The sequence below is a fragment of the Schistocerca gregaria genome, chromosome 7 (genome assembly GCF_023897955.1).
Source record: "Schistocerca gregaria isolate iqSchGreg1 chromosome 7, iqSchGreg1.2, whole genome shotgun sequence".
Classification (NCBI taxonomy): Eukaryota; Metazoa; Arthropoda; class Insecta; order Orthoptera; family Acrididae; genus Schistocerca; species Schistocerca gregaria.
In genome coordinates, this window is record NC_064926.1 from 106,774,270 (window position 1) to 106,796,028 (window position 21,759).

General features: G+C 38.5%; 1 protein-coding gene across 2 annotated transcripts in view; it reads right to left on the reverse strand.

The window, feature by feature from the left end:
* Positions 1 to 21,759, reverse strand: part of LOC126281662 (1-phosphatidylinositol 4,5-bisphosphate phosphodiesterase-like) — a 465,757-nt gene that overhangs the window by 286,149 nt on the left and 157,849 nt on the right. For both annotated transcript variants that reach the window (XM_049980809.1, XM_049980810.1), the window contains exons 3-4: positions 19,181 to 19,240; positions 13,483 to 13,620 (exon numbers count right to left, since the gene is read on the reverse strand). In XM_049980809.1, the coding sequence (XP_049836766.1) occupies positions 13,483 to 13,620; positions 19,181 to 19,240 (198 nt within the window). The remainder of the gene's footprint in view (positions 1 to 13,482; positions 13,621 to 19,180; positions 19,241 to 21,759) is intronic.

A 21,759-nucleotide genomic window follows, 5' to 3' on the forward strand; every position in this document is an offset into this window, starting at 1 on the left:
AGAACATCAGAGGCATAACGGACTTAGACAGGCAACCAAGTCAGCAATAGTGGAGCACTGTCTATAACTACAATGACATCAAGATTGTGACACAGACAGGCAGTTGGAGCACCTGTGGCAAGAGGGGGCAACTAGAGCCACCTCTGGCAGTCGCAGACCATGAATGGTGTGTCTAACATGATATGGACTGAAAATGGAGCACCACCTAGCACCATACAGGCATAAATACAACAATGAAACTGCTCTGAATATTAACATTTCATAAAAACTTACACTATCCTTTAAATAGGCACAGTGGATAATGTGACAGTGAGTCTTCATTGAGCACTTGCAAGATAATGTTCTTGGAATCTCAGAGAATTTATTTTATACTATGTGGAGTTTAAGTAAGGTGCTGACCTTAACGAACTTTTAAAACCACAAGCTACAATCATAATATAACTTGGCACTATTCTGGAAACAGGAAAATCTTGGAAGCCAAATTAGTTTGGGCCGGTATGGATTTTATCTGCCCACTATCAACATTAGCTAGAAAACAATAAAAGCACATCAAATCATTGTAAATGCAGTGTCAATTCCAGAGTGCTGCCTGCACTTTGCGAAGGAGTTTAGGCATGTCCACCATCTTGTTCCCCCTCCTAGCCCTCTCCATGCTCACCATATAACAAGCCACATGTTAGGCAACAATCATGTGCTTATGCTCCCAGTATTTTCCCCGATAGGAGTCCTAAAATATTTTGTGCAAACAGTATTACATATTGTTTTCAAAACAAATATTCAGGTACTACACTGTTATCATCTACAGTGTCACCTTTGTTGCCTAAAATTGTTCCAAGTACCTATCAATTAATCAAATGAACAAGAGAGAAGACATCTGTCAAAGCATTTTAAGGTCATTAGCTTTACAACTTTATTAGTTTTCAAGCAATGACATAGGAGCATAGATGCATTGGTACTGTGTGAGAGTGTTTACTTACTGAAGAAAGAAGAACAACAGATCTTCATGCCACTGTATGTGTATGTGTGTGTGTGTGTTTGTGTGTGTGTGTGTGTGTGTGTGTGTGTGTGTGTGTGTGTGTGTGTGTGTGTGTGTGTGTGCACTGTAGTTGAGTGCTGCCTTATACCTTGAAAGGAAACCGTTTGAATGACTTGATCAGAGAACTACGAAACATGTCCACAAAAACAAAGTCTGTCTACATCTATATTTTCATCTATACTCTGAATACCATTTTACTGTTTGTGGGGGTTTGTACTTCTAGTATCACTATCTGCCCTCTCCCCTCCTCCTTCGCCAATCCATGTGCAATGTTGCATGGGAGGAATGACTTGGCAAACCTCCATCTGAGCTCCAATTTCTCTCATTTTCTCGCTATGGTCATATTATAAGACTTATGTGGGTGGAAACAACATACTGCCCAATGCTTCCCAGAACAGACTCTCTCAGAACTTTAAAACTAAACCTCTCCAAGATACATGACACCTCTGCCGCTAGAGTTTGCTGAACATCTATGTATGGCTCATGGACCAACTAAAGGATCTCATGACAAAATATACCACTCTTTGCTGGATCATCTTAATCTCTTCCACTAACCCAGTCTTGTAAGCGGTCTATGCTGATGAGCAATATTCAAGAATCCATTGGACAAGTGTTCCATAAGGTATTATTTCATGGATGAATTTAATATCTTTAATATTATTCAAATTATTCACAGCCTGACATCTGATTTTCCAAAAATTTGTTTTATGTGGTCATTTCACTTCATGGTGTGTTAGATGGCTGCTACTACAAGGTTTCTTACAGAAGTAACTGTTCCATCAAACAGAATTGGATTTTTTGGCCTATTTATGCACAATATTTTACATTCATCTGTTTTCAGGGTCAACTGCCATTTCCTGAAGTAACAATAAATATTCTGCTGGTCTTTTTTTGCAAGCTCTCCCTGTTTTCCACTAGATCATTTGTATATGTACTGTAAACAGTAACAGCCTTATCACACTTCCTTGGCGTACCTCTAAAAGTAATTTTAAACCAGTTTATTTTCTTGCATTATAAGTGCGTAATGTGTTAGGTTTTATCTTCAAGGAAATCCTGATTCCAATCACAAATTTCGTCTTATACTCAGTACACTGGTATCTTTTTCACTGAAGGACAGTGAGGAACTGCATCAAATACCTTCCCGAAGTCAAGAAACTCTGGACCTCAAGGACAAACAGAGCGAGCTGAGTTTTGCAAGATCTCTTTGTATGACATGCATGTTGATTTTTATAGATGAGATTTTCACTGTCTGGAACAACATAATATGTCACTGTGAAACATGTTCCATAATTCTACAATAGACTGACATTAGAAATATAGACCTGTAATGACCTGCATCTCTCTTATGACCTTTCTTAAAAATGGGTACAGCCTGCAGCCTTTTCAATCCACAAGGTATCCTTCATTGCTCCAGTCCCGTATGATAAACTAATGATACAATGAGCAGATGATTGGTTTGTGGGATTGTAGGAACCAGACTGCTATGGTCATCAGTCCCAGAATGAGAACAGGTGAGTGGGAGAGACAGTAGTATACTGACAAAGTAATAGGTCATTATGATTTGAGGTACCTGGGCAAATAACAAGGATATATTGTGATGCTGTCCTAAATGCAATATCTCAATATGAAGTGAGTGACTGGGCACACAAACTGGGTATGGGCAGATAAAAAAATACAATGCTGGTTATTTGTTTGGCTCATGGGGGGTTTCTGGTGTGTGTCAGTCTTTAGAATGCCCAAATAAAATCATCTTTGTTTTTAAGTTGTATAATTTTGAATAAAATTCTCACTCAAGTTTCTGATACCTACATCTGTCATCATGAAGATGAGAATTCAATGCAAATGCACATTTTTAACGGCTCATTGAACATAGCTCAAGCTTAGGGCTCACTCATTTTATTACTTTCTGATTCCAAATACATATACTTCTTCTGTGTACATTTTTATCTTTCTGGGGCTTAAAAATTAATAATTCATATACAAGGCACTTTTAGTTTAATTGTGCATATAATATACATTATTTCCAGATTAAATGCATATTTTAACAGTTTTGAGTAGACACCTGTTTTTCAGTTTTTATGATTCTTGTTTTTGTTTTAGGAATCAGGAATGAAGAAAAAAGAGAGGGGAGGGAGAGGGAAGCTAAGATTCTTACAAGAGGCTGCTTTCCCAGAATTTTACCAACACCTGTATGCAGATTTATTCATCCACAACATGGCAAATTCTTGATTTCATGACAATGGAAATTTAGCCTTCTAAGCCAGGAACCGCAGCTGAGGCGACAATGACACAACTGCAGAGCAGTCTTGTGGAATTTCAACAAATCTCACTAACAACTTTGATTCCTCTAAAACCAAAATCATTGTGTGTGTGTGTGTGTGTGTGTGTGTGTGAGAGAGAGAGAGAGAGAGAGAGAGAGAGAGAGAGAGAGAGAGAGCCTTACAAATGGTAAATGTTTGTATGTGTTGATGTGCTTCTAATATGCATCCAATTAAAAGTCCCAGAAGTGTACTCTTTGCACAGAGAATAAAAGCGAGGGATTTAGTAGATCAGATCGAGGTGATGCATTTTGCAATTGTTGTAGTAAAAAGGTACACTATTCTTTTCCCAAAAATTTTCTATGGCACTTGTTTTTTGTAAACATTACAAATTTATTTTGTGTAATTAATTAAATAGGAATGCTAGTTGTTGTTTTAATCATATCCATGGAACTGGTAGATCCTTTATAATTTCAGATGAAATGTTCTAAAAATTTCAAGTTGCACAGCGTGTCGCATATATGTCACCTATGGCAAGAATGTGAAAAAGAAAATAATCTGCAGCACACCAAATCCAGGCATTTATTACTACTCCCACACATATGGCACTGAAAAATAATTGTTATATGGATTTGTGTGATGCTTTTGCAGGAGAAGCCCAACTCTTAAGGCTTTTTTTGGAGAAGTATATAACAAAAGATGTCCCTTGTCCCTCATTATTGAGGAAAAATTATGTTCTAAGATCTTATTGCCAGGTAGGTCTAAATGAAAACTATTTTCACATGCATAAAAATACTTGTTATTTTACCAACCAGTGTACTGTATAAAATTCGTGAGGACTTGGAACCTCAAACATATATACATCTGTAAATGAAACAACTGATCCTATGGAGCACTATGTTGCTAATGTAATTATAGGAAAATTAACTGAAGATGGACTCGGTCAAACCCATCTAGTGTGTTGTAAAGTACTGCAACATGCAAATAACTCCACAACTACTAGTTTTTTGATGGTAGATTGTGTAAGTTTTAATCGAATATCATAATTGAGTAACATTTTAAATCTCTAGTTTTATAAGTCATTTTCTGAGAAAATGCTGCTTACATTTTAGGTGTCTGAGACCAAATAACATAAATAAAAACAGAGTTATTTTGCTGTTAAGTGATGCTGCTCCCTACACGCTGAAGGCTATATTTTTCCTGTATGTATCAGAGATGCACAAGCAGCATTTGAATGCAAAAATATGCAGTAGGATTTAATTAACATTAAGACAAACTTCTCAAAATTGCCCTGTACAATAACAAAATGAGAAGCCACTGTCTGCTACCAGTAGACTCAATGTCAATTGCTGAAGAATTCCAGACATTCACCTACAACTACATGGATACTCTTCAAATCACACTTAAGTGCCTGGCAGAGGGTTCATCAAACCACCTTCACAATAATTCTCTGTTATTCCACTCTCCAACAGTACACAGGAAAAATGAAGACCTCTATCTTTCTGTGCTGGCTTTAATTTCCCTATTTTATTATGATGATAATTTCTCCCTATGTAGGTCATCCTAAACATAATATTTTCACATAAGGAGGAGAAAGTTGGTGATTTCCTGCTGCAAAAGGCTTTGTTTTCATGATGTCAACCCCAAATCCTGTATCATCTCCATGACACTCTCTCCCTTATTTCTCAATAACACAAAATGTGTTACACTTCTTTGAACTTTCTCTGTGTTCTCTGTTAATACTATATGGTAAGATTCCACACTGCACAACAGTATTCCTAAACAGGATGGACAAACATAGAGTAGGCATCTCTTTACTGGATCTGTTGCACCTTCTGAGTGTTCTACCAATAAAATGCCGTCTTTGGTTCGCCTTCCCCACAACATTTTCTGTGTGATATTTCCGATTTAAGTTGATCAGAATTGTAATTTATAGATATATAGTTGAATTTATGGCCTTTAGATTTGTCTGATTTATCGTGTAACCAAATTTTAATGGATCCCTTTTAGAACTCTTGTGGATGATCTCACTCTTTTCATTATTTAGGGTTAACTGCCAATTTTCCCACCATATAGATAACTTTTCTAATTTTTTTGACATTTATTTTGATTTTCTGAGGACTTTACTAGACAACAAGTGGCAGTATTATCTGCAAACAACCACAGACAGCTGCTCAGAATGTCTCCTAAAATTGTTGATATTGACAAGGAACAGCAGATAGCCTATAACACTACCTTGGGGAATGCCAGAAATCACTTCTGTTTTACTCGATGACTTTCCATCAATGACTTTCCATCAACTACTATGAACTATGGCCTCTCTGATGGGATATCATGAATCCAGTCGCATAACTGAGATGATATTTCATAAGTACACAGTTTAATTAGAAGCTTTTTGTGAAGTATGGTGTGAAAAGCCTTTTCTGGAAATCTAGAAATACAGAATCAATTTGAAATTCCTAGTCAATGGCTATATTCCACAAGAATGATGTTTTCTAAATCCATGCTGACTGAGTGTCAATAGATGATTCTCTTTGAGATAGTTCTTAATGTTCAAACATATATGTTCCAAAATCCAGCTGCATATCAATGTTAATGATGTTGTTGTTGTGGTCTTCAGTCCTGAGACTGGTTTGATGCAGCTCTCCATGTCACTCTATCCTGTGCAAGCATCTTCATCTCCCAGGACCTACTGCAACCGACATCTGATTTGTACCCTCCACACTGCCCTCCAGTACTAAATTGGTGATCCCTTGATGCCTCAGAACATGTCCTACCAATCAATCCCTTCTTCTAGTCAAGTTGGGCCACAAACTTCTCTTCTCCCCAATCCTATTCAATACCTCCTCGTTAATTATGTGATCTACCCATCTAATCTTCAGCATTCTTCTGAAGCACCACATTTTGAAAGCTTCTATTCTCTTCTTGTCCAAACTATTTATTGTCCATGTTTCACTTCCATACATGGCTACACTCCATACAAATACTTTCAGAAATGACTTCCTGACACTTAAATCTATACTCGATGTGAACAAATTTCTCTTCTTCAGAAACGCTTTCCTTCCCATTGCCAGTGTACATTTTATATCCTCTCTACTTCAACCATCATCAGTTATTTTGCTCCCCAAATAGCAAAACTCCTTTACTACTTTAAGTGTGTCATTTCCTAATCTAATTCCCTCAGCATCACCCGACTTAATTTGACTACATTCCATTATCCTTGTTTTGCTTTTGTTGATGTTCATCTTATACCCTCCTTTCAAGACACTGTCCATTCTGTTCAACTGCTCTTCCAAGTCCTTTGCTGTTTCTGACAGAATTACAATGTCATCGGCGAACCTCAAAGTTTTTATTTCTTCTCCCTGGATTTTAATACCTACTCCAAATTTTTCTTTTGTTTCCTTTACTGCTTGCTCAATATACAGATTGAATAACATTGGGGAGAGGCTACAACCCTGTCTTACTCCCTTCCCAACAACTGCTTCCCTTTCATGTCCCTCTACTCTTATAACTGCCATCTGGTTTCTATACAAACTGTAAATAGCCTTTTGCTCCCTGTATTTTACCCCTGCCACCTTTAGAAATTGAAAGACAGTATTCCAGTCAACATTGTCAAAAGCTTTCTGTAAGTCTACAAATGCTAGAAATGTAGGTTTGCCTTTCCTTAATCTTTCTTCTAAGATAAGTCGTAAGGTCAGTATTGCTTCACGTGTTCCGGTATTTCTACGGAATCCAAACTGATCTTCCCTGAGGTCGGCTTCTTCTAGTTTTTCCATTCGTCTCTAAAGAATTTGTGTTAGTATTTTGCAGCTGTGGCTTATTAGACTGATTGATCGGTAAGTTTCACATTTGTCAACACCTGCTTTCTTTGGGATTGGAATTATTATGTTCTTCTTAAAGTCTGAAGGTATTTCGCCTGTTTCATACAACTTGCTCACCAGATGGTAGAGTTATGTCATGACTGGCTTTCCCAAGGCCGTCAGTAGTTCTAATGGAATGTTGTCTACTCCGGGGGCCTTGTTTCGACTCAAGTCTTTCAATGCTCTGTCAAACTCTTCACACAGTATCGCATCTCCCATCTCATCCTCATCCACATCCTCCTCCATTTCCATAATATTGTCCTCAAGTACATCGCCCTTGTATAGACCCTCTATATACTCCTTCCACCTTTCTGCTTTCCCTTCTTTGCTTAGAACTGGGTTTCCATCTGAGCTCTTGATGTTCATACAAGTGGTTCTCTTATCTCCAAAGGTCTCTTTAATTTTCCTTTAGGCAGTATCTATCTTACCCCTAGTGAGATAAGCCTCTACATCCTTACATTTGTCCTCTAGCCATCCCTGCTTAGCCATTTTGCACTTCCTGTCGATCTCATTTTTGAGACGTTTGTATTCCTTTTTGCCTGCTTCATTTACTGCATTTTTATATTTTCTCCTTTCATCAATTAAATTTAATATTTCTTCTGTTACCCAAGGATTTCTACTAGCCCTCATGTTTTTACCTACTTGATCCTCCACTGCCTTCACTACTTCATCCCTCAAAGCTACCCATTCTTCTTCTACTGTATTTCTTTCCCCCATGTCTGTCAATTGTTCCCTTCTGCTCTCCCTGAAACTCTGTACAACCTCTGCTTCTTTCAGTTTATCCAGGTCCCATCTCCTTAAATTCCCACCTCTTTGCAGTTTCTTCGGTTTAAATCTACAGTTCATAACCAATAGATCATGGTCAGAGTCCACATCTGCCCCTGGAAATGTCTTACAATTTAAAACCTGGTTCCTAAATCTCTGTCTTACCATTATATAATCTATCTGATACCTTTTAGTATATCCAGGGTTCTTCCACGTATACAACCTTCTTTCATGATTCTGAAACCAAGTGTTAGCTATGATTAAGTTGTGCTCTGTGCAAAATTCTACCACGCGGCTTCCTCTTTCATTTCTTACCCCCAATCCATATTCAGCTACTACGTTTCCTTGTCTCTCTTTTCCTACACTCGAATTCCAGTCACCCATGACTAGTAAATTTTCGTCTCCCTTCACTATCTGAATAATTTCTTTTATTTCATCATACATTTCTTCAATTTCTTCGTCATCTGCAGAGCTAGTTGGCATATAAACTTGTATTACTGTAGTAGGTGTGGGCTTTGTATCTATCATGGCCACAATAATGTGTTCACTATGCTGTTTGTAGTAGCTTACCCGCATTCCTATTTTCCTATTCATTATTAAACCTACTCCTGCATTACCCCTATTTGATTTTGTGTTTATAACCCTGTAGTCACCTGACCAGAAGTCTTGTTCCTCCTGCCACCGAACTTCACTAATTCCCACTATATCTAACTTTAACCTATCCATTTCCCTTTTTAAATTTTCTAACCAACCTGCCCGATTGAGTGATCTGACATTCCACGCTCCAATCGGTAGAACACCAGTTTTCTTTCTCCTGATAATGACATCCTCTTGAGTAGTCCCCACCCGGAGATCCAAATGGGGGACTATTTTACCTCTGGAATATTTTACCCAAGAGGACGCCATCATCATTTAATCATACAGTAAAGCTGCATGTCCTCGGGAAAATTATGGCCGTAGTTTCCCCTTGCTTTCAGCCGTTCGCAGTACCAGCACAGCAAGGCTGTTTTGGTTCTTGTTACAAGGCCAGGTCAGTCAATCATCCAGACTGTTGCCCTTGCAACTACTGAAAAGGCTGCTTCCCCTCTTCAGGAACCACACGTTTGTCTGGCCTCTCAACAGATACCCCTCCGTTGTGGTTGCACCTACGGTACGGCTATCTGTATCGCTGAGACACGCAAGCCTCCCCACCAACGGCAAGGTCCATGGTTCATGGGGGCAGGTGTTAACGATATAGGTCCGTAATTAGTGGATTACCCCTATTGCCTTTCTTGACTGTTGGTGTGACCTATGCAGCTTTCCAGTCTTTGGGTATGGGTCTTTTGTTGAGCGTGCGGTTGTACGTGATTGTTAAGTCCAGAGCTATTGCATCAGCATTCTCTGAAAGGAACCTAATTGGTATAAAATATGGACTGGAAGACTTGCTTTTATTAAATGATTTGAGTTGCTTTGCTGCTCTGAGGATATCTATTTCTAAGTTGGCAGATATTCTTGATTCCAATTCTGGAATTTTTACTTTGTCTTCTTTGCTGAAGAAATTTCAGAAGGTTATTTACAGTAATTCTGCTTTAGCAGCTCTGTCATCGATAGTTTTTCCACTGCAATAATGCATGGAAAGCACTGGTTGCATTTTGCTGCTAGCATACTGTACATACAACCAGAATCTCTTTGGATTTTCAGGCTGCTTTCGAGACAAAGTTTCATTATGGAAACTACTACAAGCATCTCACACTGAAGTCCACACTAAATTTCAAGCTTTAGCAAAATATTGCCAATCTTGGGGATTTTGCATTTGTGTAAATTTGGCATGCTCTTTTTTTGTTATTGTTGTTTCTGCAGCAGTGTTCCGGCCTGTTTTGTGTGCCATGGGGCATCAGCCCTGTCTTTTGATAATTTATTTGGTATAAATAAACATAGTTGCCATTGCTATTTTTTTGAATTCAAGCCACATCATTGTTAATTTGAAAGGAGCACAGATTGTCTCTCAGGGAGGTGTGAAGTGAATTTTTATCTGCTTCTTTTAGAATAGATATATTTTTTATTTATTTTTGGTGGATTTGGGAGTTAAAGCATTCAGTCTCACAACAACAACTGTGTTCACTAGCCCCTGTATCTGTTTTGATGCATATTATCATCTCAGGATTATTATATAAGTGGTCAAGTATGTTTTCGCAACCATTTACTACTCCAATGGGCTCATGAACTAACTGCTCAAAATACTTTTCAGAGAATGCATTTAGCACAATTTTGGATGATGTTTTATGTGTACTTCCTGATTTAAACATGTATTTCCACCAATTTATTGAGGATAAATTGATGTCACCACCAACTATAATTGCACGAGTGGGGTACGTGTTTGAAAACAGGCTCATGTTTTCTTTGAACCCTGCAGCATTTGTATCCTCTGAGTTGAGAGGTCAGTAAAAGAATCAAATTACTATTTTATTCTGGTTGCCAAGAATGACTTGTGCCCATACTAACTCTCAGGATCTATCTATTTCAATTTCACTACACGATAAACTACTGCTAACAGCAACAAACATGCCACATGTATTAATCCTAGCCTTTCTGAACTCCATTAGCTCTTTCATAAATATTTCAGCCAAACTTAATTCCGGCATTAGCCAGCTTTCAGTGCCTCAAACAATTTGAGTATCAGTGCCAGCTACGACAATTTACAATTGTTATACAGATTGTTCCTAGACCTATGATCTTCCTGTGTTCAACCTTCACCCTTTGAGAATGGAAGCCCCTTTTTGTTTCCCTGAGACCCTCCAACCTGAAAAACCAGACAGTGCACGCCACACAGCTACGCTACCCATGTGGCCACCTCCTGCATGTAATGACTCTTGACCTATTTACTGAAACCTGAAACCCCATCATCTTACAGTGAAAGTCAAGGAATCTGCAGCCTATATCGTCACAGAACCATCTGAGCCTCTGATTCAGATCTTCAACTTGGCTCTATACCAGAGGTCCGCAATCGGTCCTGTCAACTATGCTTGAAATGGTGAGCTCCGGGTTTCATCTCGTAAACAAGCTGACATCCTTTACCACTTCTGGTAGACAGAGATAATCTCACCCAATTCAAAGTGACACTGATGTGAGCCACCACCTGCAGTTGACTGCTCTCCTGTGCTCTTCATGACATCAAGAAAAACCCATTCCACATCTGGAATGACTCCAAACGGTATGCAACAGAGTGCACATTGGCTTTCTTCTCCTTCTTGGCAGCCATGTTCCTAAGGGGGACTCATAACGCATAACATTGAAACTGCCAACTGCCAATGACCCCACCCTCTATGACTGCCTGAATTTTGCAGGCTGAATGGTTTCTTCTGACACAAGACAAAGACAAGCGATTGTATCTGGCTGAGGGACAGTGTCTGCCACAGACAGCATCTAGAACCTGTTTGTCAGAATAACCCAGGACGCCTTATGGTCAGCTGCCTGGCAAGTCTTTCACAGCCTGCCACTCCCCGAGGTGACCTCCAACTCGACCACGGGTGAGGGGTCAACCTCAGTGCAAGCAGTAACTGGGATGAGTAACTGGGCGGCTACTGGTGCAGGCCAATTGGCAAACTCTGGATCGTGCTGGACATCCATTGAATTACCATGGCTGGCCCACAACAATGATGCCCATCCACTGCAGCCTCAGGCTTTGTAACTGAAGCCAGCATAGCCTGAGGATGAGAGCTCACATCTGCACGCAGTAATCACAGTCCCTATCCATGCTAAAGATGGAAATATGGTGGAAAACTACACTACACAGACAAACACAGGACTATCGACATTCACTGTGGAACACTGATGAAAATGCAATAAATGTGTTTAAATCATTTGCTCCTGATTACAAGCTTGTAATATGTCACAAAATCAGTTTACTTTCTGAGACAAACAAAAATGTGAGAACTATGTACATTAAATATTAAAGTAATATGCAGAAATTAAAAAAAAAAAAAAAAAACTGAACTACCAAAGCACAAAGATGAACAATATAATTTGCTTCCAGTTAGGAACTCGTAAAATGTCAAAAAATCTGGTACTTCCGTGTAGCTGGCGTTTATTGACAGGCAGCTACTGTTCGGCTGGCTGACTGACTAATGCCACTGAGTAATCATTAGTCATGTCCATGAGAAAGTGGGAATAGATACAAAGAACAAATGGGACAGCATCATAAACAATAACCCAGACAATAGATTCTTTTGTTCAGTGAAGAAGGTATTTTGTGGTGACAGAATGAAAGAAGAATTTGACCTGACACCATCACAGATATGTCCATTCAAATTTGAGATGTCGGAAGGTCATTTCTGTCTACAAAAATATTTTGACTGATACCACCACAGAAAAAAATTTGAAATGTTTCTAAGTTGATAACTGTACAAAAAGGGAAGTGAATGAATAAATTGGCAACAAAAATGATAGTGCATGTTTTAATGTAGTTTTCACTTGATCATGCACATAAAGTTGTTCGATAGTACATGAATGCATGCATATTTTGGGATTTTATAGTGCATGGAATACTCATCTTTCTACTGACTGGGGTCTGACACAGTGTTCTGTGTACATACGCAAGGCAGCAGCATTTTAAACCTCCTGGAGGAATGCTAAAATGATGTGTGCACAAGGATTGTGCAGCTTCTGGCAGCCCTACACAGGACAAATAGTTTGCACTGTCACTGAGAATTGTGTCAAGCACACATATCACATGAGGTAGGAGGAGGCTGAGAAGTCACATGTGACTGAACAGTCAAGAGAACAGATACAAAATACAGTTTGAAACAATGAGGATGTTGTACCATGAATCTTCATATGGGAACTTGATCACAAAGGTAAGAGCCAATATCAGAATAATCTGCAACAATTTTAATTGAGATCAGGGGTACACCCACATTAAGGCATGGGACAAGCTTTGGTCCTTGAGCACAGCATACATGATGATTGATATTTGCAGGGAAGTAGCAGCGGCCATTTCTAATTAGGTATCACAAGATAGCACTGTGCTCCACAAGTGACAGTTGCCACAGGCTGCCTGACTCAAAATCTTGTGTTATTTCAGCCACCATCTGCAGGGTTGCCTGTATAAGTGCAATACTGAGCCAGCCCCAGCAGCCAGTAGCTTCACTCACACAGCTAGACAGTGCAAGTAATATTCAGAATATACCAACAGATACGAAAGAATGTGATGACATATTGGTTGAAGAGAGAAGGTCATTACTTCAAAATATGATTAAGACAGAAACAAATGGAAATCTGGAATCAAATTCTACACCTGTAGCAGAAACATTGGGAAGATGCCCAAACACCAACAGGAATTTATGTCATCTTCATTGACACAAAACTGTCAAATATTCATGAGACTGGAGCTTCAACAATACTGGATGTCATTATTTTGAACCATTTTGTACTTTCACTGATTTCATTCCCACTGACTCTATCCATTTCGTTTCAGTAAATTTAGCTCAACTGATACAGAGAAAAATTGAGAGAATGTGTCTCTAAATTTTTTGTCATACTAGGCAAATGGATAAAACTAATAACAAAACTGTTAAGAATTACTTACCTTGGCGATGTCAGTATCTGGACATATTACATGCTGGTAGTTTATGTTGACATAATCTGTACCACTGCATATAGTTAGTGACTTTTCTTCCACATCATCACCATGTTTTCCACGTAATTGTGACAGCAGTTTCTGATCCTTTGAGACAGAAAAGGGACATATGTGTCAATCTAAATTCAAAATGAGACACGTAATTTTTTCACAATGTCGTATTATACATGTTGCAACATGATATGAAAAGAAAATCTACAACTGTAAACAACAGCCCCTGCAATTGAGAACAGTTGTGTGAATCTCTGATCCTACAAATATACACCAATCACCCAAAAAATTTTGACTACTGCCCATTATGAGATTGAATGCAGCCTGGAGGCATTGCGGGCATGTGGCACAGTAAGAAAAACATATAAGTGGAGTGGAGCTGAATGGGAAAACATATCAGCAACAATACAGGCCTCAAATGGGGAAATCCATTGATAAAAAAATAGATTGCTATGATGTGGCACCAGGAAGTTAGCGTACTGGAAACAGTAAAGGTGGTTGGCTCTTCACATGCTATTGTTGTGAGCATTATAGAAAGTGGTTGAAGGCAGGGGGACCCACAAGTAGGTGATAAGAAACTGGACATCAGCACATCATCAAATAATGTGAACATCAAAGGCTTTCTCACTCTGTAAAGCAGATTATGTGGCGATCTGTAGGAGATCTGATGACAGCATACAATGCTAGTGCAGGCACAAGTCCTTTGAAGTACACAATGGAGTATACACTGTTGAACATGGGGCTCTGCAGCAGGCAACCTCTAAGCATTCCCATGTTAACCAACTGACACTGTTATTTATGACTGCAGTGGACATGTATGCTGGATGCTGTACTGTGGATTAATGTAGGCTGGTTGGATGAATTACATATTTTGTTACTCCAGGTTGATGGCATGTCTGGATGTACTCCAGTGGGGGCAGTGTAATGTGTTGGGGGAACATTCATCTGTGCTTGTGTGAGACCTGCTGCAGACCATTTGCATCTCTTCTTGCTTTTAGTCTCTCTCTCTCTCTCTTTTAATGAGACAAGGACAAAGGATAGCTTAGCACACTCCACAGAAAACATTGTCCAAGTTCTCTAAACCCACTACTCCCAGTATTCTACAAGGGTCATGGTCATCCAGAAATTGAGTTTCACTGGGTATTTCGTCTTTTTTTTTTATATATATATATATAAAAAGAGAACCTAGTAAACTTTACTGACAATAAATACAGAAATACAGCAATGACTGAATTATTCTTCACCACAATGTTTGTATTCCTGTGCCGTATAAATCTGGTTCGTGGGAATGGAACCAGTGTGCGACAGTTGTATTCAGTTTTTGTCATTATGAAAGTGTTGTCCAGAGGACAGGAATTTCTTGAGAAGCAAGGAAAGACAGAAATTGCTGGGAGCAACATCAGAACTGTACAGCCAATGATCAAACAGCTCTCAGCTAAACTCTTTTAAAGCTGTTGTTGTCCAGAGTACAATGGGCAATGCAGATCTCATTGCCCATGAGGATCCTGTTGAGAAACTTGTCACTGTCATCATGGTATGGTTGCAAAAAATGTCAATGCTGCTCCTAAGCAATTCATTTTGTATTCAGATATCATGTTTTTCAGCATCTACCTGACCAACACCTTGAGCAAAGATGCTTAGCAAGTACTCATACCACAGCAATTGCAGTATCTGTGGAAAATGGCTGCTGATATCCATAACCACAGAGCAAATGTTCTCCATCACACACTGCTGCACCAACTTCACAAGTTGTCACTGATGAGGCATATGTGTCTATGGCACTCTTTGATAGGGACAGTCATAGACCTACAGAAAATTGACTACACAAATGATGCACAATCTGCTTGTAACTTTCAGCCGATACACCTGACACAGCTAATGTTGAATTTTGATTGACACTAATGTTTTGAACATTGAGTATCTCTGTCACAGACTAAATCTAGCAATTGGCAGAAGAAAGAATAATAACTGTCATTTTCAGCTACTACTGGAGCACTACTGACAGAAGTCAAGACTTGTCCGAAACAAGAACGCACCTTGTTTGGTAGCCAAAAAGCATATGAATGAGAGTTCATATCATTTTGTAGAGGCTCTGTGGGTATCAGGCCAAATGTCCCTTCACCTTCCTCTGCTGCCTGCCTACACATTATGCTCAACCCTGGGCAGTAATAATATAAATAATAATAATAATAATAATTCTTGCAATTACTAAAAAGATAATTATTACTAACCTATTACCAGAAGTGAAAAGGTTTATTTATTACCAACATGCATTTTGTTATATTCACTAACAACATAAGCAGTGGTTGCATTTTACATCTGATTTTGCTTATATCCAGAAGTGTCATCTGCATACATATTTCTAAGTACTCTGCTGGTGTCTGTGACCTAGTATCACTTTGACTTGCAGCACTAAACACTTCTCAAAGTAAAAAAAAAATAATTATTATTACACCACTGCCATTTCTTTATATTTTCTGATTAAATATATGTCTGTCTTTACATAGGTCTGTATCTATATATATATGTGTGTGTAGTCAGAAGAACACAAACATATCTAATCATCTTTCCCTGAGGAAATGTATCTAAGGGGGCAAGTGAAATTTATGTTAAACTTCCTGGCAGATTAAAACAGTGTGCTGGACTGAGACTAGAACTGGGGACCTCTGCCTTTCACGGGCAAGTGCTCTACCGACTGAACTACCCAAGCACGATTCACGACCCGGCCTCACAGCTTTGATTCTGCCAGTATCTCATCTCCTACCTTCCAAACTTCACAGAAGCTCTTCTGCAAACCTTCCTTTCAGGAGTGCTAGTTCTGAAAGGTTCACAGAAGAGCTTCTGTGAAATTTGGAAGGTAGGAGATGAGGTACTGGTGGATATAAAGCTGTGAGGATGGGTCATGAGTCATGCTTGGATAGCTCAGTCGGTAGACCACTTGCCTGTGAAAGGCAAAGGTCCAGAGTTTGAGTCTCGATCCAGTACACTGTTTTAATCTGCCAAGAAGTTTCATATCAGTGCACACTCCGCTGCAGAGTGAAAATCTCATTCTGAAATTTATATTAGGCAAAAAGCACCAATACTTCTTCATAAAGTTTGATTTAACTATTTATTCTTCAGCATTCTTTAGTAACACCATAATTCACAAGCTTCATTTTTCCTCTTGTCTGTGCTGTTTATTACTCACATAAGGCTACAATCCATACTTTCAGAAAATGTCATAAGAGTTTACATTATATTTGGTGTAAACAAATTTAATTTGTTTCAGAGACACTTTTCTTGCAACTACCAGTCTGCATTTTATATCCTCTTTACTCTGGTCATCCTAGGTTATTTTGCTACCCAAACTTCAAAACATGTTAATTACTTTTAAAGTCTCATTTTCTAATGTTATTTCCTCAGCAGCTTCTAATATAATTTGGACTACACTCCATCAACCTTGTTTCACTTCTGTAGATGTTCAACATAAAACATATTTTCAAGATACTATCCATTCCATTCAACTCATCATCAAAAAATTCTGGCAGCCCTGAAGAGGTACAACATTCTGGATTAGTTTGTATGCAAGATCTAATTACTGACTCTGGCTCTGTCTATCTAGCCCATTAAATTGGATAAATTTTTACAGATATCTGAACCTTTCCACGTGCTTATCTTTCCTTTGCATTGTTGCTAAACATAAGTCTCTGATGTTTATGTTCTGTGGAGACAGTTTTTTCATAAGGCGCTTTCAGGCCACTTTTTCTCAGCAAAGCTATGCAAATTGTCCAGCAGATTTTAACATCTTCATTTTGAACTAATAGCACAATATCATCAGTAAGGGCTAAAACCTTAGCATCTCGGTCCTTCCTTTCTATCAAAGATGCATCTCTCTTAATCCCTCAACTTCCAGAGATGTTTCCCAGATTGTTGCACCATTCTCCAAGACAATACAGAAGAGAACTAGGACAGCTCATCCAATTGTCTGATCATTGTGTTACAGACTACTATGAGTAACTTTACCACTGAGATGGTGTTTGTCAGGATCTGTTGAATGATTTTTGTTTCACTGTCAAATACCAAATCCTCCAAGGTGCTGAATAATGTTTGCCAGTCAGTTAAATCACATATCTCTTTGAAGACACCAAGAATGAGAACGGTATTCTAACTTCTTAATGCTCATGTGATTAAATGCATTTAAGGTTACATAGCTGTTTTATGCAGATTTTCTCCTTGCTGAAGACAACTTAGTTTCTTCCATGAGTTAGTAATACAGCTTAATAGTACACTAGAAATATACATCACAAAAAATATCAATAAGTCATCCAAAAACAAGGGTTTGTGGTATATTAGCAAAATAATCATGAAGGACTGAAAAAGCGTGGCCAATGTGAAAATTATAGAGCAGGTAAAGTTGTTTAAAAATTTATGTAAAAACATATCTGTAAACAGATTTAATGCCATCATAGAAAACAACATATAGATATGCAAGAAATCAATCTTTGCTTTTGGAAACATGTAAAGAAAATCCTTTACATCTATACTGTTTTACATCAGTCAGACTTGGGTATAAGGATGGTAAGACAAGATGATAAGAATACTGGAGATGAGTTTGTTACTTCGTATTAAGGAAGTGACTCAGAAACAAAGAAATTGTAAGCAATGATACACAAGCACAAAATCTTTTTTATTTCTTTTAGACACAATAGCAGTAAAAGGCATTTAAATACAACCAGTTTCAGCCATACAACGGCTATTAATGAGATCCTGAATCTGGAGCAGCATATGGTGAACACAGAACACTGACATACAGTCAAATTATATCCAAGCTGAAAGTAAAACTGATAACATAGTTACAGAAATATAGACCAACCAAAACCAATGTCTACAATGTAAGGAAAAGATAGATTGCTACTCAATGGAAAGATCGCATGTTGAGTTGCAGGCAGGCACAGCAAAAACACTGTTACAAATTAGCTTTCAGGCAAAGCCTTCTTCAGAGAAGGAAACACACACACACACACACACACACACACACACACACACACACACACACACACACACTCACACACACACGCGCGCGCATGCGCAAATGCGAAGCAAGCACACCGCATGCACATGTGACTGACATCACCAGCGGCTCAGCCCAGAATACCGACTTCCAGCTTGAGTTCAGTGATGTTAGTCATGTGTGTGTATGTGTGTGTGTGTGTGTGTGTGTGTGTGTGTGTCTGCTCTTCCTTTTCTGATGAAGGCTTTGGCCAAAAGCTAATGTGTAAGTGTCTTTTCATTGCGCCTGTCTGCAGGTCAACAGTCTCTCTACGGTGAGTAGCAATCTACCTTTTCCTTACATTGTTGATACTCCAACCTAGAGCTTCCACTGTTCAAAACTCTTGTTTCTCATATCCTCAAAGGACAATCCACTTATTTTTTTAAATGCAAGGAGCAGTCAATAGGACCATTAATTTCCAAACAAAGTTGCACCTATTTTGAACAGAGAAAGGATATGAAAAAGTTTTGTGAAAGCTTAAAATTCCTTTTTAGCAGTAAGAGGCTGCTATTGGTCCTGTTTCACTTAGCTGTAGCCTCTTTAGCTATTTGAGTATAAGGCTACTACATACGATTAGAATTTTCAGATTAAACTGTGGTTTCTAAATGTTACTCATGTTTTACAAACCTTTGGAAGGCCACCAGCTCTAATGTCACTAACTTGGGACAGTTCTATGACGTTTCCATGCTGCAACAAAAATTGTAAAAAGTAATTCAAAATGTGACAAAAGCAGTTCTGCAAAACAAGGTAGGATTGCTATTAAACACAATGAGAATCAAGTCATTTACCATCACAAGATACACTCCATCTTTTATGCTGAAGCTTTTCATGTTTCAATATATCAGGACAATGTTCAGTCTTGGCTAAGGAAATTCTACTAAAAATGAACTGCATTATTAACAGTACATTGTATTTTATACAACTGGCTTAAAACAGTCATAACACTGCTTTTGTGATTGATACATGTATGATCACAATTCTACAGCTCTTACCAGTCATGGAAAAATAGCAGTTTTTATTGAACATGACATGTTCAAAAAGTATCTGAACAAGTGGTAATAAAACATACTGAAGTAATTGTGATAGCTGCCACAATTGCTCTCCAGGGGGTAACTTAAAGCCATTCATGAGTGCACTAGAGCTCTTTTCCAATAAATAACAAAATGGAAGTGTGAAATTATAGAATTTAACAGAGTTTTCTCACTAAAAGTGTGAGCAGGGAGGTCTCATGAAAATATATAATTTGCACAACAAAGTAATGATCTCCATTAAAATGATGTCCACTTCAAGTACAAGCTTGTATCACAAGCTGTGAGTGAAGATAACTACAACACAACATTGCAGTTATGTGGTTTAGGATTCAGTGCCTCCTTGCACAAATACTAAAGTTCAGTATAAATATAAACTACACCACCACCACCAAAACCACTTGCAAGCTTTTCAATGAGGTGAATATTTACTTTTTTACTAGCCATCTGTACAGAGAACAATAAAAAAATTCCCGGAACATACGCGTAAACGAAAAAAATTATTTATTAGAGACTTTATGATATTTATTTTGAATTGTTATTTTCCATAACAAGTGTATTGTTACTAATATTGCTTGTTCTAATTACAAGTTCACATAAGGGGTAAGGCCATCCTAAAAGAAAAATATAAACTTCTGTACTACTTTTCTAAGCTGACCAATCCCCCCTTATCACCCAGAATCACACCAGACTGGAGCAACTGAACCATATCCTTCACCATGGCTTTGATTATCATATATCATCATCGCCAGAGCTGCATTCTTGCTATGAAATGTACTTACTAAACAAGACTACGTCTGATAAAAAATGACTACATAAATAGCCCATCAAACAATATAAAAGTCATGTGGAAGCATATAAAAACACAAAATGGGGAAAATAGCAACACAGTGAAAATTTTACAATTACATTAAACAACAATGAGGTCAGTAATCCTTCAGCAGCAGCTATGCTGTTTAATGACTTCTTTGTCAGTATTGCAGAAAATATGCTAGCAATGACTTTTAAAATGAAATCTGCATCTATGAAGTATAAAACTAACTCTTCTTCCAAGACAAGATTTACTAGCTCTGACACCAGAGGTGGAGTTGTGAAAGCAATAAGAAAACTAGTTTATCATAATTCTGAAGAAATTTGTCCATAATAATACAATTCCTTTATTAAACAGTTGATTATTTGCAAACTGGGAACTTCCCAGAGTAATTGAAAACATCTAATGTCATCTCCATATACAAAATGGTAGGAGATATGGTGCAAATACCATCAAGTCAGTCAGTATTCCCCCGGTATATCTAAAGCTCCAGAGAAAATTATGCATTAGAAACTGATTTAACTTATACAGTAGACAAGAATGATGTAGCATGCCCACAGTACAACTTGGCACTCCTTGCAGGGGTGCTGCGAGCAGAGGAATCTCTATGAGTCACAGTATTGACTAGTTTCTGGTCAGAGGAAATTTTAGTTAGGAAATGATACTGTTCAAATATCAGTGTATATTTGTTATACATGTACGAAAGTGATAGCAGAATATACAGATATGAATCATTTAGGAATAATGGAGACAACTTTTTGAATAGAAGAGTCATTGTCAGGCACAGGGATGCACACACACCCTCATCCCCACCCATACACACAACTGTGCATGGACTGGGGTGATTCTTGAGTAGGATGTCCCTCACTTCTGGGCATGATGATATGATGAAGGATATGGTTCAGTTGCTCCAGTCTGGGATGATAATGGATTACAACGGGGTCACTCCTTTTCAACTCATTCTTGGGGGGAGAGGGGGGGGGGGGGGGGGAGGCATTGAGTGGATTCGAAACATGTAAGGATATGGCATAAGAAATCTGTTTGCTGAACTAGGTCTGGGTGGTAAGGACAGTCTGTGAAGGCCCTTGTAAGAGCTTCAGCATACTCAGAAAGGCACTGTATATTTACTGTCCAAGGTTGGCCAGCCTGTCTGGGAGTGATTTTTTGTGGGAGAGATCACAGCTGTCTAAATGCATGTACTCTTGGTGGTTAGTTGCATTAATATAAACAGAGGTGTGGATGGAACCATCACAGAGATGGAGGTCAATGTCCGGAAAGGTGGCACATTGGATTGAGGATGACCCGGTGATCATGAATATATCATCACTGAACCTTAACCAGACGTGGGGTTTAGGTTTTGGAATGCT